We start from the raw sequence: 13699 nt of genomic DNA, 5'->3' as shown, positions 1-13699 counted from the left end.
GTATGCTGTCTCACAAAATACAAAATATGTCACATTCATCACTATCTGGAGATATATCTGGGATATGTGGTACATATTAAATTTATAACAATCTATAAATAAAGCTACACTGTATATGCAAATACATAAAAATTTGATTTCCATTCCTAGCTGAAGCAAAAAATATGACCAGCTGTGCGAAGAAGCCTCACTGGGGAATATTGTACATCTTAACTATACAGTACTTCAAAGATACAATAAAGTCCTTGCTTAAGGATTCCTAAAAGGCTTTGCTATGTTCCGATGAATCATTGAGTTAAGTCAATATTCGTGCAGGCAATCATCCCTGGAATTCACAAACGGGGCTACAGAGGAGAGTAAAAGCAGTTCTAGGAGATTATAGTGCTCACCAAAACAAGCCCTTAATTTCCCATTGGCATCACAAGACTTGTGAGCCTCTTTTAATTCAATACTGGTGGTGGTAGTAAAATTGTAAAAGCCTAGTAAGTTCTTCTTTAGGGTGACTGGATGTGTGCTGAACTTAACATTCACCACGGTTTCCAGCACCAAAACCTCCTCCACAATTCAACAAGTCCATCACAAGGGCGCTATTCTGATTTTTTACAACGGGCATGCATCACGCTGCTGCTTCAAACCAATTCTGCTATGAAATCTGATCGTTTATTACATTATAGGGCCGGGCAATATGATTGAAATCCATCTCACAATACTCATATGATATTTTCTTCTTTTTTTTAATCAATATATATCACAATATGAGTCACAAATTCACATTTAAATTATTGACTTGATAATTGGGTTCAGTGTTGATCCTATTGAACTGAGTAGTAATATTTGGTGTAATTGCAAACAAAAATCTTAGCATTTTCAAATAAAATTCCTTCAAGTGTCTCATGCCTAATTTCGTTAGACTTTTAAGATAAAAATGTGCTTCTTATCATCAGTTTAGAAAATAGAAATGTGTCAAAATATCCCCAAAAAACACCACATCATGAGGGCATGAGTCTACTGAAAGACAGTGAGCAATAATATTGAATTATCGCCAAACCTCATTACATGGCTCTGTTGAACGACTACTAAATTGTGATTGGTCAATGAATGCATTCTAAAGTCTGTTATTTTTAGATACTAGACCACTGATTCACATCTAATCGCATCATTCACACTTTGTGCCAAAATGACATCACTCCTATGTTACTGCAGACAAACACTCAGTCAGTGATTAATGCCTTAGGTAAGTAGCCGTGTAATAAGCAGGATAATGTACAGCAAGCTTCACAGTAAGGATCCTGATTTCCCTTGTCAAGGCTAATTTTGGGATAATGACTGTCTCGCGGTGCATTGTCACTTATATATACTGTACAGTTTTTGTTTTTGTTTGTTTGTTTGTTTTTTTCATTTCTGTGGGGTGTTAATTGCAGTTTCCACATTTGGAGTACTGAGCTGTTTCTGTGCTGTTTTTGCTCAACCGATACTAATGTAAGACACACCAACTTCTATCATAGAGACTACTGACCCGGTGATAGAAGTAGTTTATTGTGTGAAGGTTAGCTGCATCCATGTGTAGCAACATACATCCAGCCCTGCCTCAATGCCCCTCTCTTTCTCCTTCTCTCTCTCTCTCTCTCTCTCTCTGTCTCACTCTTTCTCTCTCTCACACACACCCTTGCCTTGGGCCTTACAGATCCTTAGGGAAGGCTGAGGGGAAGCTAGTTAACTCCAGATGAACTCACTGTGGGAATGGCTTCCCTTGGCCCCTCTCCGCTACACAGCCCATGCATTGTAAAAAAAAAAAAAAAAAAAAAAAAAAGAAAGACAACAAATATAACATACACACATAGAGCCAGGATAAATAACCTACATAACAGTACCTATCTCACACCCTCACACTGTGCTCCCTCTACCCAGTATGGCTCGCCCGCATACTAAAATGCTTATCATGTCTTTCTCTGAACGCAGAGGCTTTGGAAGTCTATCGTTATGCTATTGCACCATGCTTGTCTTGCAAGCAGAGCATATGTAATATAACCCCATCCTGAATATTAATGCCTGGTTACTCCGAGTTACCAACTGTGAGCGTGAGCCTCGAAAGTGAGGCAAGGGCTGTGCAACACAATGCTTTTCAGAAATGACTTGCCCTCCACTCCTTTGTTAAGAACTAATGTGCTTTTAATGGTTAACTTTGAATATCTTATCTGCACCATGTAATTACAAGACTAAATTTTGTGGAGGTGACCTGGTGCGCATCCCTCCCACAGATTGCAGGCAAAGGATTGTCTCCTTGAAGCTGTTTGTCTGAGATCAAAACTCCATCAGGTTCGTGCAAAGATTGCTGCCAATGTTGAAGATGCTCTCTGTGTATTTAAACGAATGTCTAACTAGGGCATAATATGTGATCCAGACTAATGGTGAAGATACTAATCCCATTGTGAGTCACAGTTCCCCGAGGAAAGTCTCATTAGACAATCACTGATGTGTATTGGATTTAGTGATAAGTGGTGCTAATTGCCATGTAGGCAAATTTAGGCACTGCCGCGTACTGCTGTTCGCTTAAACAGAAGCGCGCATGCACAAACAAATACACACCGTCACAGGCATAGTCACATGCACACACACACACACACACACACACACTCGCACGCTAATTATTTTAGGTCCCAGCTGTGAGGTGGGGCTGCTGATTCGGAGCAAGGCAACATGAAAGATTACTAGTTCCTCAAGATACTGTGCTCCTGTGACAAAGCTCTTATTCATCTTGTTCTCAGCTGCAAATTCTGACATTCTAAAGAGACTTAGTATTTGACCCTGCACATTTTGTAAAGCAGGAAAATTAGGTCTCTCATTAAAAGCAAGATCAATGACAAGATTCCTGTTCTACCCGTGCAGTCTCAATTAGGGTGACAATGGAGGTGCTCTTTAAAATGAATGACTGCACACTCAGCTGCTAGATAAGGCTTGTCTTTAGGAGATGGAAACCATACTTATCCTTTCCTTGTGGGATTCACCTGCTGAGAAAAAAAGGCAATAGCTGCTATGCACATTTTAAAGACCACTGATGTGTTTTCTGGAGCAGCCAGTGCCAAAGACAATAACACCAACACTTTCTACCATTTGTTGAGAGCTTTGGGCAGCCTTTGCCCTAAAATAAAATAAAGCATCTAATTATACATTTCACTTTTGACTGCCATTTGTTCGGCATGTCAAGGCTCCATCATGAAAACCATCATCTATAAATAACAATTCATAGACCCAATGCTAACAAGATGAAACAGTGACTGTTTGAGATGCTTACCTGCCAGGCACTCCACCAATGACAGCAGCAGTATAAGTTTCCATAGCAACTCCATTTTAATGGTCTCAGGTCAATAGAAGCTCACATCCAATCACAGGTGCGCAGAATCCGGGCTTTATCCTTTCCAGCACTTTCACTGTTCTTCTGTCAAAATAAAAGAAAAGGAGAGGGAAAGAGAGCAAGAGAAGGCATTAGCTATTCAGAATGAGCAGCCACTGGTCACCGGTCTGGTCTGTCAGTCTCTTTCATTTCACAAGGACAGTAATTGTCCGTGTTTCCTTGGTAATGACTTGTAGGACATACAATAAAAAAGGAGGGTAAAAATGTTGAATGCTACCCTAAAAAAAAAAAAAAAAACACAACCTTGAGCCTTCGTAAACAACATTCCACGGGCCTTGCTGTCATTTAATTGCACTGCACTGCCGTTAGCGGTTCTTTTCAGAATTGCAGATTTCATTTAATTTCAGGTATTTAACGTGTAGAGCCGAGTATAATCAAGAAGCAAAAACACACTGTCTCTTGTGCAAACACACACACTGATTTGTCCTTGCAAAGCACTTACAAAACATTTGTGCTTTAGAGTTTGCTTAAGTGTGCTTAACATTGCATAATAGGGATCATGTCTGCAAGGGAAACATAAAGGGATTGCTTGCTTGTACTGAAACCTGCTGAGACAAAACAAAAAGCAGGCTGGTTGTCAGACACATCCCTAGCATGTAATAAAGCACTGTCCTGGCTCCTCCAATTCTTCTGAGCTGGAGGGATTATGTATTTCTGACATAAAGAGCTGACTGTACACGGCACAAAACCATTTTCGGTCCCCCGGGAGACTTACACAATTGATTTTCTCAAGGACTAAACCGTAATTCATCTCCGCTTAGACTCAAATGAAGTCCCAAAAAAGTTGTGATATGATAATGAGACACATTAGCCCTTTCTCTGATAAGCAGTGATGTATTTATTGTCTAAATATAATCTTATGTCCCAAATATGTTGATAGCGACGATCTTCTGTGGGGAAACAGCAGATAAATGGCTCCAGACGATACGCTGGTGAAGCTGACTGGTTTTTGAAGAAATTCAAATGTAGAGATGAAGGATGGAGAGGAGAAATCAAATTAGCATTTTTGGTCAAACTGACTCTCCCTGGTACATTTAACTAACAGCACAATTTCCTCTGACTGCATCCAATCAACAAGCTCAAATGAATGAGAGGGGAAAAAATTAATAAGATCATACAGTATATTCTATCAAGATGCAAGAGCCAAAAAAGCAGCAACAACATACATAAAGATTATACTTTCACAGTTTCTCAGTTATCTGCATGCTTCTTATCTTTGCACCAGTGAAAGGCATGACAGAGCATACTGATGCTTATGTGAATATATCAACTGCCTCCCTGACACGTTCGCCTACACTACTCTCCTTCTGCATGTTCGAAACCATTAAAGGCAACATTTTCCCCCTATAAATCTCATTATGGAGATTGGGTTTAGAGTGTCATCTTAGTTTCAACTTATCTTGCAGTTATTAGGATGCAAATGTCATGAGTAAATGTTGGCTTTTAATAATAAAACAGAGAGACTTCAAATCCCTTCTTGCACTCCAGTCGTTGGATATTTTTGGAGAGCTCCTCCTTTGAGGGAATAATTGTGAGAAATGCTCTGAATAAATTACTCCACACAATGCCTCCAACAGAAGAAGAGAGAGGCCCAGGAATTCAACAAAACCTAATTTCACATTCTACCTTCACATTTTTATGCATAGTTTGGAGTGGTATGTTTGGATAACATTTCACATTTACAGAGGTGGGAGTAACTAATTACATTCACTCATCTTACTGTAATTGAGGATGTATTTTTTTGCATTTTTCTTAAGTCAGTAATTGTACTTTTACTTAATTACATTTTTGCTTGAGTGGTTTACTTCACTGCATTTTAAATCATATCCATTACAGAGAATAAACAGATTGTGGAACCTCTCACAGTGAAGCATCAGTCAGCAAAGATGAGAAGAGGAACCCGCTTCTACTTTGTGGGTTTTACTTTTTGTCATTTCCAAATCCCCAATTAAAGGTGCATGATGAAAATTTGCAGATGGTGCAGATGCAGATGGAAGCGAGGACCATTCACACTCAGTTTGCAAAAATATGGAATAAGTGTGGAAAAAAGAGAGAAAAATGGCAGTGGACTCAACCATAATTATGTACTTATTTGTCAGCCCAGTCTACAGGGTCCTCTCTTCAAACAACTTGCGGCAATTTTGCAGAATGCACCTTTAAAAGAATGCAGTTTTGAAAAAGTAATACTTTTACTCCAAGTACATGTTAAATGACATACTTTCTACTTTTACTTAAGTATAATTTTACATAAGTACTTCTACTTCTGCTCAAGTGAAATATTAGCAAAGTAACAGTACTTCTACTTGAGAATCAATTTGTGGTACTATTTCCACTGCTGCATATTTATGCTTCACTGTAAATGAAATTAATATCTTAGTTTTTGGCTACCAGAGAAAGTAACGACGTTAGGCACCAAAGGCCACAGGGCGGGAAAGCTTCATCTTTTCCAAAATTGTTAAAGCAATTGTTTTGCCATATGTGTAAATGTTTGATGCTCTGTCTATACAAAATTAATTTATCCTGACTCATGCCGCCTCAACTGAAAATGGCAAGAACGTGCGAACTGTTCTTAAAAGCAAGTATCTGTACTGTGGGCCTCTAACAGCAATCTCTTGATCTCTATTACTCAGCAAGCCCTGAGACATGAGACATCAGACAGAGGGGTTAGAGAGGGGGATAAAAGACAGCCGTTTGATCCTAAGGAGCTCAGCACTCAGATGATGGCAGAGGGAACTGGGGAATGTCCACAGCACCATATTTGACTCGCTCTATAGTACAAATGAATTACCCTTGTGACCTTAAGTGGCGGTGACAAGACCTATAACTTACTTTCATCCCAAATTGATTCTCTCATTTGTTTGCTGTATGAGATGCAAGTTAATGATAGGAAGGGCTTTCAAAATTTTCGCCTTTCAAGTTCCACCCTCTTTCATGTCCCTGGAAAAAAAAGCCAGAGGTTGAAAAATGAAATATGATCAAGCCTGGAATGATAGTCTTGGCCTAAAACATTTCCTGACCCACTTTGTACAAACCAAACTGCAGTTAAATTTACCACGAATGGCAATAAACTCAACTTCTCAGTTTGCAAATGTAAATGAAGTCGTAGTGTAAAAAGTCACCATGCATTAAATCATACATAGTGACTTCCTTTTTCTCCCTGGGTAATGGTATGGCTAGTGCGTATTAAAAGTATGAATCATCACTGTCATACATTCATACTGTTGCTGTGGAATTTCAAGTATTTAGACATAAGTGCTGTTTTCAAACAAACAACCCCAGAAATACTATGTAAAGCACAATGACTCTATTAGAGTGAAAGAACGCCAAATAATATGAGTCAGATTAACAAGCTGTGGCATTGGTGCACCCACCCACAGTAGAAATTTTCAAATAGTCAACAACTGATGTCGGTCAACTAAAACTTTAATTAGAGTCAAGTCATGAAAAGAAGAGAGGCTTTGCAAAATGTCAGGTGTAGTTTAGAAATGTCCATTTTGTATTTTCATGTGTTGTGTGCAGGATTTGCAGAGCCACATTCTTTCTAAATAATAGGTCAGGGTAAAAAAAAAAAAAAAAAAAAAAAAAGCCCATTTTCACATGAGTTGTTTTCCTGGAGACATTTTTCAAGTTGATTTCCAAAAATATAAAAGACAAATTGATGCAGGATGAGGAGAGAATATTTTCTTCTCCAATATAATCAATTCCTTTACAACAGTTAGAGCCAGATTCACTCTTCCGCCTCATCCAACAATGCCATTTCCAGCTGCTAATCACAATTCTTCCAAACAAACATTGTTACCGTTCTGCTTCAGATTAACCGTGTGCATAGACTACAAAGGAGGCAGGGCCGTGACTCCTAAAAAGGGGTAACAGCTGGACGGTCTTGTGGTTCACTTGTAAACAAACCATCCTGGGTTAAGGGTCAGCCAGGAAACTTCAATACTTATTGCATCCTCTCTCTCCAATCTTTTCTGTCTGTTTTCACTGTGAACATACAGCATAAATCCAGTAAAATGAATCTTTAAAGGGGAATTTGTTCAGAAATGCTGGGTGATTCCAGTGTATTAAAGAAATAATAGAAAATCTGCTTTAAAAACTCATTCCTGCTTAGTTTTGTACGGCGGAATATAAATACAATTTCAAGGGAGAAAATGCAATATGCACTTTTCTACACTTTCAACAAGATTAATATGTAACATAACAAAAAAATACAGGTATGAATAAAATGCCGTGCATACAAAGTATTAAGTTGAACAACTTTGAAACATCAAATAGGGCCCCAGTAGTTTCTGGCAGTTTCTTTGCTAAGCCAGTTTCCTTTTCCATTTTTAGGACACTAGGAAAAAATATTTCCATTCACAACAAGAAAACATTCAGCTAGTATTAATATTTCTAAATTCCCTTTCCTGTTTTTTTCAAAATAGCAACTATTAGGATTCAGAAAATACAAATTTGTATTTTCACCCACATGTTGCTTTGTTATATCAATAAGAGTCAATGCTCAACTGCCTTTGCTCTTAATATTCCAGGTTAAACTGCAGTTGGCTGCTGAGACTGCAGAAATATTGCTATTTTGAAAAAAAAAAAGAAAAAAAAAGATCAGAGAATGCAGATCAGAAATAATCATACAGTTAACGGTGTAAAAAATTAGACAGCTGGAAAAGATGCCTGCCTGGGTTTAAAATTATGCGTTAGGGTCCGGACCTAACAGTTGGTTTTCGATTCAGCTTGTCATCTCTCACAATTTTGGCAGTTTTTCCATCTGAGGGAACATTTTATCTGCATACACCGGATAAGGCAGCGTATATCTTATGGCTGTACGGAGAGGCTGAAAACATTCATGTGGCCTCACTTTTGCTCAGTGTAAGCTTGTTGAAGAAAAGCAATGCCAGGATTGAATCAACCACCTCGAGTGAAGATAACTGCGGTATAACAGCCCGTCAGACTGCCTCTATGGCCCTTTGTTAATTCAGATGAGTGTCAGTAATGCTCTAATAATACTCTCTTGAGTTTTATTACAATTTGAGAAGACCACCTGGGACAAAAACACAGGGGCAATCACAACATCCTGACCCAACCCCCTGACCACCACTGCCACTCCCCCTGTGCACACCTGTGCTTTAGACAAAGTAAACATGATCACTTCTGTTTTATTCCTGACAGAGCACAGCAAATTACGACACCGCTATCTAGCATTTCGGGGATTTTTCACGCAGATCCCTAAAGCAGATTTAAGAATACTCACACCACCGTGGACACTGCAAGCTCGTCAATTCTTGAACGTGAAACTATGGCCTTGCTTTTAGTGATAAAGATGTCTAAGCCATTGTTGAGTCTGCAGTAACTATATTACTGAGAGTGCCTGTTCCTTCCTATCTGCTGTACAATCCCTACTAGGCTGCATGTTAGAGATGGCAGCCTGGTTCCTATCCCAGATGAAAGGAATAGATTCCAGGATCTGATCACTGACACATTACCAGTCATTACCATTCATTAGGTATTGTGGCTGTTCAGAATCTCTTGATACAATGTGGAGGAATAGCAGATGGATTAGACATAGGCCTGTGCACTTTGTTTTATTCAACTTTTGATGAACTGCAGCTACTTTGAACTAATCTTTAAACTTGTGCGGAGGAAGGGGGTGCAGATCTCTAAATTACACTGTTGTCAAAGTGACACCTCTTTTCCTCCTCTTCTTCGACAGCTGTAGCTGGAGCTGATAAACCACACACTGCGGTTCAGTCAGCCACAGAAGCCGCTGGTGATGGCTGTTGATTTGACCCCCTCCACTCCACCAGCCATCAATTTTTCAGGGCTAAAAAATGTATTAATAGAAGAGTACTCCAGGTCCCTTCTGTTGAGGAGTTCAGATGACGATAAAATTCACACTAAAATGCATGAGCGTCACCCCCCCTACCACCACCACCCCTACACCCCTCCTACCCTCCCCTCCCCTGAGCTCTGAATCATGAATGAGACCAGACTCCCACACTCCACAGGAACGACACAAGACCAGGAAAAATGGCGTACAATGCTGCATCTTTAATCGCCTGGGCTGTGACTTCACTTGATCTGCAGACACGAGCGCGACCGGTGTTTTCCTGCATGTGAAGCTCATCTCGCAGCTCTGAGTGCCTACAGTCATTTAAAATTCATTTTCTGGTGAGGCTCGAGTTGAGACTAGTAGTGGTAGGGAACGTGAAATTTCCCCCAATCCTCTGTACTTTGATTCAACTCACACACAAATCAAAGATTTGCTAAGCAGCTCTCTGCATGAGTGGGAGTAAGTCCCAATTAGATTGCAGAAATATACAGTAAGATTCACTACTTAAACCAAACAAAATGGTATCCACAGGACTGCAAGATTTTTTCCCACTCACTAATTGAGACTTATTCACACTAAAGATGCCACAAGAATCAATGTGTAGGTACCATGTCAATATTAAAAAAAAAAAAAAACAACAATACAAACACTAGTGGTTTTAGTATCAGTAGTATCAATAAAAGTTGATCCCTCATGCTGCAACTCAATGTTCCTATTATATTATAGCCTTGACCTGAATGTTTAAACTCTGAAACATTTAAAGTTGCAGTCATGCTTAGAGGATTGTAAATCAAAATTGTTACAGCGGGACATTTCACGCAGGTAAATCAATCTGAAATGAGCATTTTATTGGGCTGATTTGTTTTTTGGGGGGTTTTTTGTTTTGTTTTTTTTTTAACTTGAAGGCTACAGGCCAATGCTGCAGTCGTAACTCAGTTTTGTTATTCCAATATAGCCTATATGTTCACAAGCTTACAACACAAAGTTTCTGCTTACTTGTTAATGCTATACAAAGTTATAAAATAAAAGAGTGTACTGTATGCTGAAAGGGATTACTGCCTTTGCCATGGTATTGAATGGGGTGTCAAAAATTAACTAACAAAATTCTGGTAATGTGGCATCCCTAATTCACATAATGAATAATAGTATGATGCTGTGGGTTAAAATCTGTTTTTGTTGCTTGAACTGAAATAGGCATGGTTATGTGCTGATTGACTGGTAATTCCACAACCCATAAACCTTGTTAAAATGCCACAACATAATTTCAATCAATAAAAACAATATGACAGGAGGAAATGTTATTTGAAGTTGAGTAAAGAGCCATTATGTTCTGTTTGTATGGACTGCAAACATCCGAGATATGTATGAAGACAATTTCCGGGCAGCACACAGGGATGAGAAAGCCACCTTAATTTTGACTTCCCTCTGCCCATCTCGCTCCTCAAGAATCTGTGCACATACACGGATAACCGCCATGCTCAAAACATTCCTGTGTTGCAGCTTCTATGTGTGCCAGACTACTTTCTTCTTCCTCACGAATGGCACACCTCGGGAGCAGGGATCTGCCAACATAGTCCCTCGCCAAGAAGCTGCCTCAAATAGTGGCACAAGACAAAGAGACTAATGGTGTTTTGATCTAAGCACACAAGCCGCAGGCATGACACAACACACGCCAGCTTCTTCATTTTTCCAGACCTCACCAGGGGCGCTCTCCGAACACACTCGTCCCAAGCTCTGTGACAAGAGCAAATCATCTGAATATGTTGAACGACTTTCCCCACACAAATATTTCAGGACTGTCTGACGCCCAGGTTTATTAAAGCACCACTATGCATCATAATTGTAACAGTATAATGTGCAGTAGATCTCCTTTATAGATAGCTAATCTGTTTTGAGGGGAAAGGGGGTTGTTTTTTCTTTAAAACCAGTGGTGTGTCTCAACCAGCAAAACCGGTACATTGTCATGACAGAAATCAGGTCATATGCCTATGTGTAGTAACAGTGACAGCTGCATTCTGTTCAGATGCACTATTTACAATTCTACACAGCACTTTATATTGATGGTGAATGCAAGACACAGCTTGGCTTTTAAAGCAAAGGTATAGGTGGCAATCATTTCTATGCTGCACGATTTTTGTGGTTTTGAAATGGAAGGATGATATGGGCTGGTGAACAGCAGGGGACACAGGTTTGTGAAGATACCTCTCGTGTATCCTCCTATACACCTATGCTTACCTGAAACCAATTTTTCTAAAATGATCACACAGAAATATCAGCACTCTTCTCCGCTTCTATGCTTCATCAGCTTGCACCTAATTTCCCTGCATTAAGAGGCAAACTCCTGACTGCTGGGTACCACGTGGTGTTTTTCGAGCCTCCTTGCAGCAACATACACCAGGCAGCGGGGTAGTATGAACTTCATGTTCAGCCTACTCCTCTGTCAGAGCCACACTGACATCATCAGAGGCGTGTCCAGCCATAAGCACATTTCCCCAAGGAGAACTGTAGTAGCTTTATAATTCTGGTCACTTGGAACAAGTCACGGCAGTCAAAGTAGCAGAAAGGTCGATTTCAACTTAGCTTTGGGTTCTCTCAATGTCGGGGAGCATGCAGCTGCTAACATGTCAACATGATGATTTAATTGAACAAAGGCAGCACTTGCAAAAACTCAATATTTTCTTGCAAACAGAAGGCAAAACAGAAAGTGTGTGAAACTGTATAATGCTGTACGATTTAGCAACATCTCTAATTTGCATAATGGCAGATTAATGATGTGCACGGCGCAGCTCACCATCTCAAACATATGGGCACTTGATTTCAGAAGAACAACTATATCCAAGGCTATCGCACGCAAATGGACTTAGACAATCAGAAGCGCAATCAAGCTCGGAGCTCGGTGCAATCAAAGACAGGCAGAGATGATGAGACTGGACTCGGTCCAATCCCCTGTTGATCACCGACGGCAAATGAGTTCTACCAGAGGTTTAAATGAGGAAGAATTGATAGGTGGATTTGAGCCCTCTTTGAAGAAAGATCCATGGCAAAATACCGGCCGTGGCAATTAGAGAACATAATAGTGCAGGATATTAGGCTACAGTCCAACTGGGGATGGAAGAGAGCAATCTCTAACATGCTTCTTCCCCTTCTTTGTTCTTTCTTGCAAATGCTGTGACAGTGATAAATAATGCGACATGTACAGTCACAACAGCTGGGCACATACGGTGCCACTTATAGTCTGGAAGAGAAATCAACACGAGGCAAAACGGGCACAGTCCAAAAAGTCGAATTAACATCGCTTGCAAACAGTATGTCTGCAGCATTGGGGACTTAGAAAATTTATATATTTTATTATTGTAAGATAGAAGTTTGGATACACACGAGCAGTCACTGCACAGACCAAAACGATGTTTGTGATGAGCAAGCGGTGAATGCTGGCATTTTGCGGGGCAACGAATGAAGAAAAAAAATAAAACAATGAAGATTACCTGAGTGTATCCCGTGCAATTTTTACTGAGGTTCATCCCTTCTCGGATATCCATGTTACACCGCGCATCTCCTCACTCCTTCAGCCCAGCAGCATCCAACATCGAGTCGAAGCGGTAGTTGAGTTTGTCTCCTCTAAGTCTAAAAGTCGTTCGCTTAGAATGGCCGGAGACTATCCTCTTGTGGTGAACTAAATGTCGGTGGCCCCAAGTGTCTTCACTATGAGCGTCTTCCAGCGGTGAGGTCCTGTCCTCTCCACACTCCCGTCCTCCACACGTTCACTCAGGGCAGCGCAGCCCCGCTCACTCCGCCGCCACACTCCAGCAAACCAGACCCGCAGCGGTACTCTTTCAAAAACTCTGGGTTGTCCAGACTGTGAAAGTGGGGTTTGTTCCTATTATATAGCCGCACAAAGTGTTCACTGCCCGCCGCACATCGCTGTTCTGGCTGTGGTGTCCAGCTCGTCGACAAGCGTAGGTGTCTTGCCAGCGCGCACGGCGGCAGTGGCACATGGGACATTGGAGGTGGATATGTGTGTGTGTGTGTGTGTGTGTCTGTGTTTTTTTCCCCCCACGCTGCAGGTTCACACCAAATTCTCAAAACAGCAGCTGTCCCACCCCCAAACTGCCAAACTAAGCGCCTGCAAGACACAGCCAAGCAAAATTAGTTCAAAAAGATCTTCCTTATCCGCAGACGCCGGGAAATACAGTACACTTTGATGCCAGACAGAGCATCAAGGCACATGATGAAGCCCTTTCAGCGAAATTTCCTTGGCAATCACCGAGACAGGCTAATGCTTTCTAAAACTTTAATGAACACTTAGTCATGGTTTAATATTTAAAGCAATAGAATCACTATGGAGAATATAATAAAACACTAATTTAAGGAAACATGCACAGTACAGCAAGAAGAGTGCACACTGCAAACCCATGTGTTTGGTCTATTTGGCAAGAGGCCACCAGTGAGGAGTGGACATCAGC

The 13699-nt window shown here is 40.5% G+C and overlaps 1 protein-coding gene across 1 annotated transcript in view; it reads right to left on the bottom strand.

The window, feature by feature from the left end:
• The window catches only part of cntn3a.1 (contactin 3a, tandem duplicate 1), a 79216-nt gene extending 66007 nt beyond the window's left edge, over nt 1-13209 (bottom strand). Inside the window, exons 1-2 of the mRNA XM_030055735.1 lie at nt 12722-13209; nt 3293-3436 (exon numbers count right to left, since the gene is read on the bottom strand). Of these exons, the coding sequence (XP_029911595.1) occupies nt 3293-3347 (55 nt within the window). The 5' untranslated portion in view covers nt 3348-3436; nt 12722-13209. The remainder of the gene's footprint in view (nt 1-3292; nt 3437-12721) is intronic.
• Nucleotides 13210-13699: the final 490 nt, after the last annotated feature.

The sequence above is a fragment of the Myripristis murdjan genome, chromosome 7 (genome assembly GCF_902150065.1).
Source record: "Myripristis murdjan chromosome 7, fMyrMur1.1, whole genome shotgun sequence".
In the NCBI taxonomy this organism is placed as follows: domain Eukaryota; kingdom Metazoa; phylum Chordata; class Actinopteri; order Holocentriformes; family Holocentridae; genus Myripristis; species Myripristis murdjan.
The sequence above is the reverse complement of the archived record's forward strand: the minus strand, read 5'-3'. Positions and strand labels throughout refer to the sequence as shown.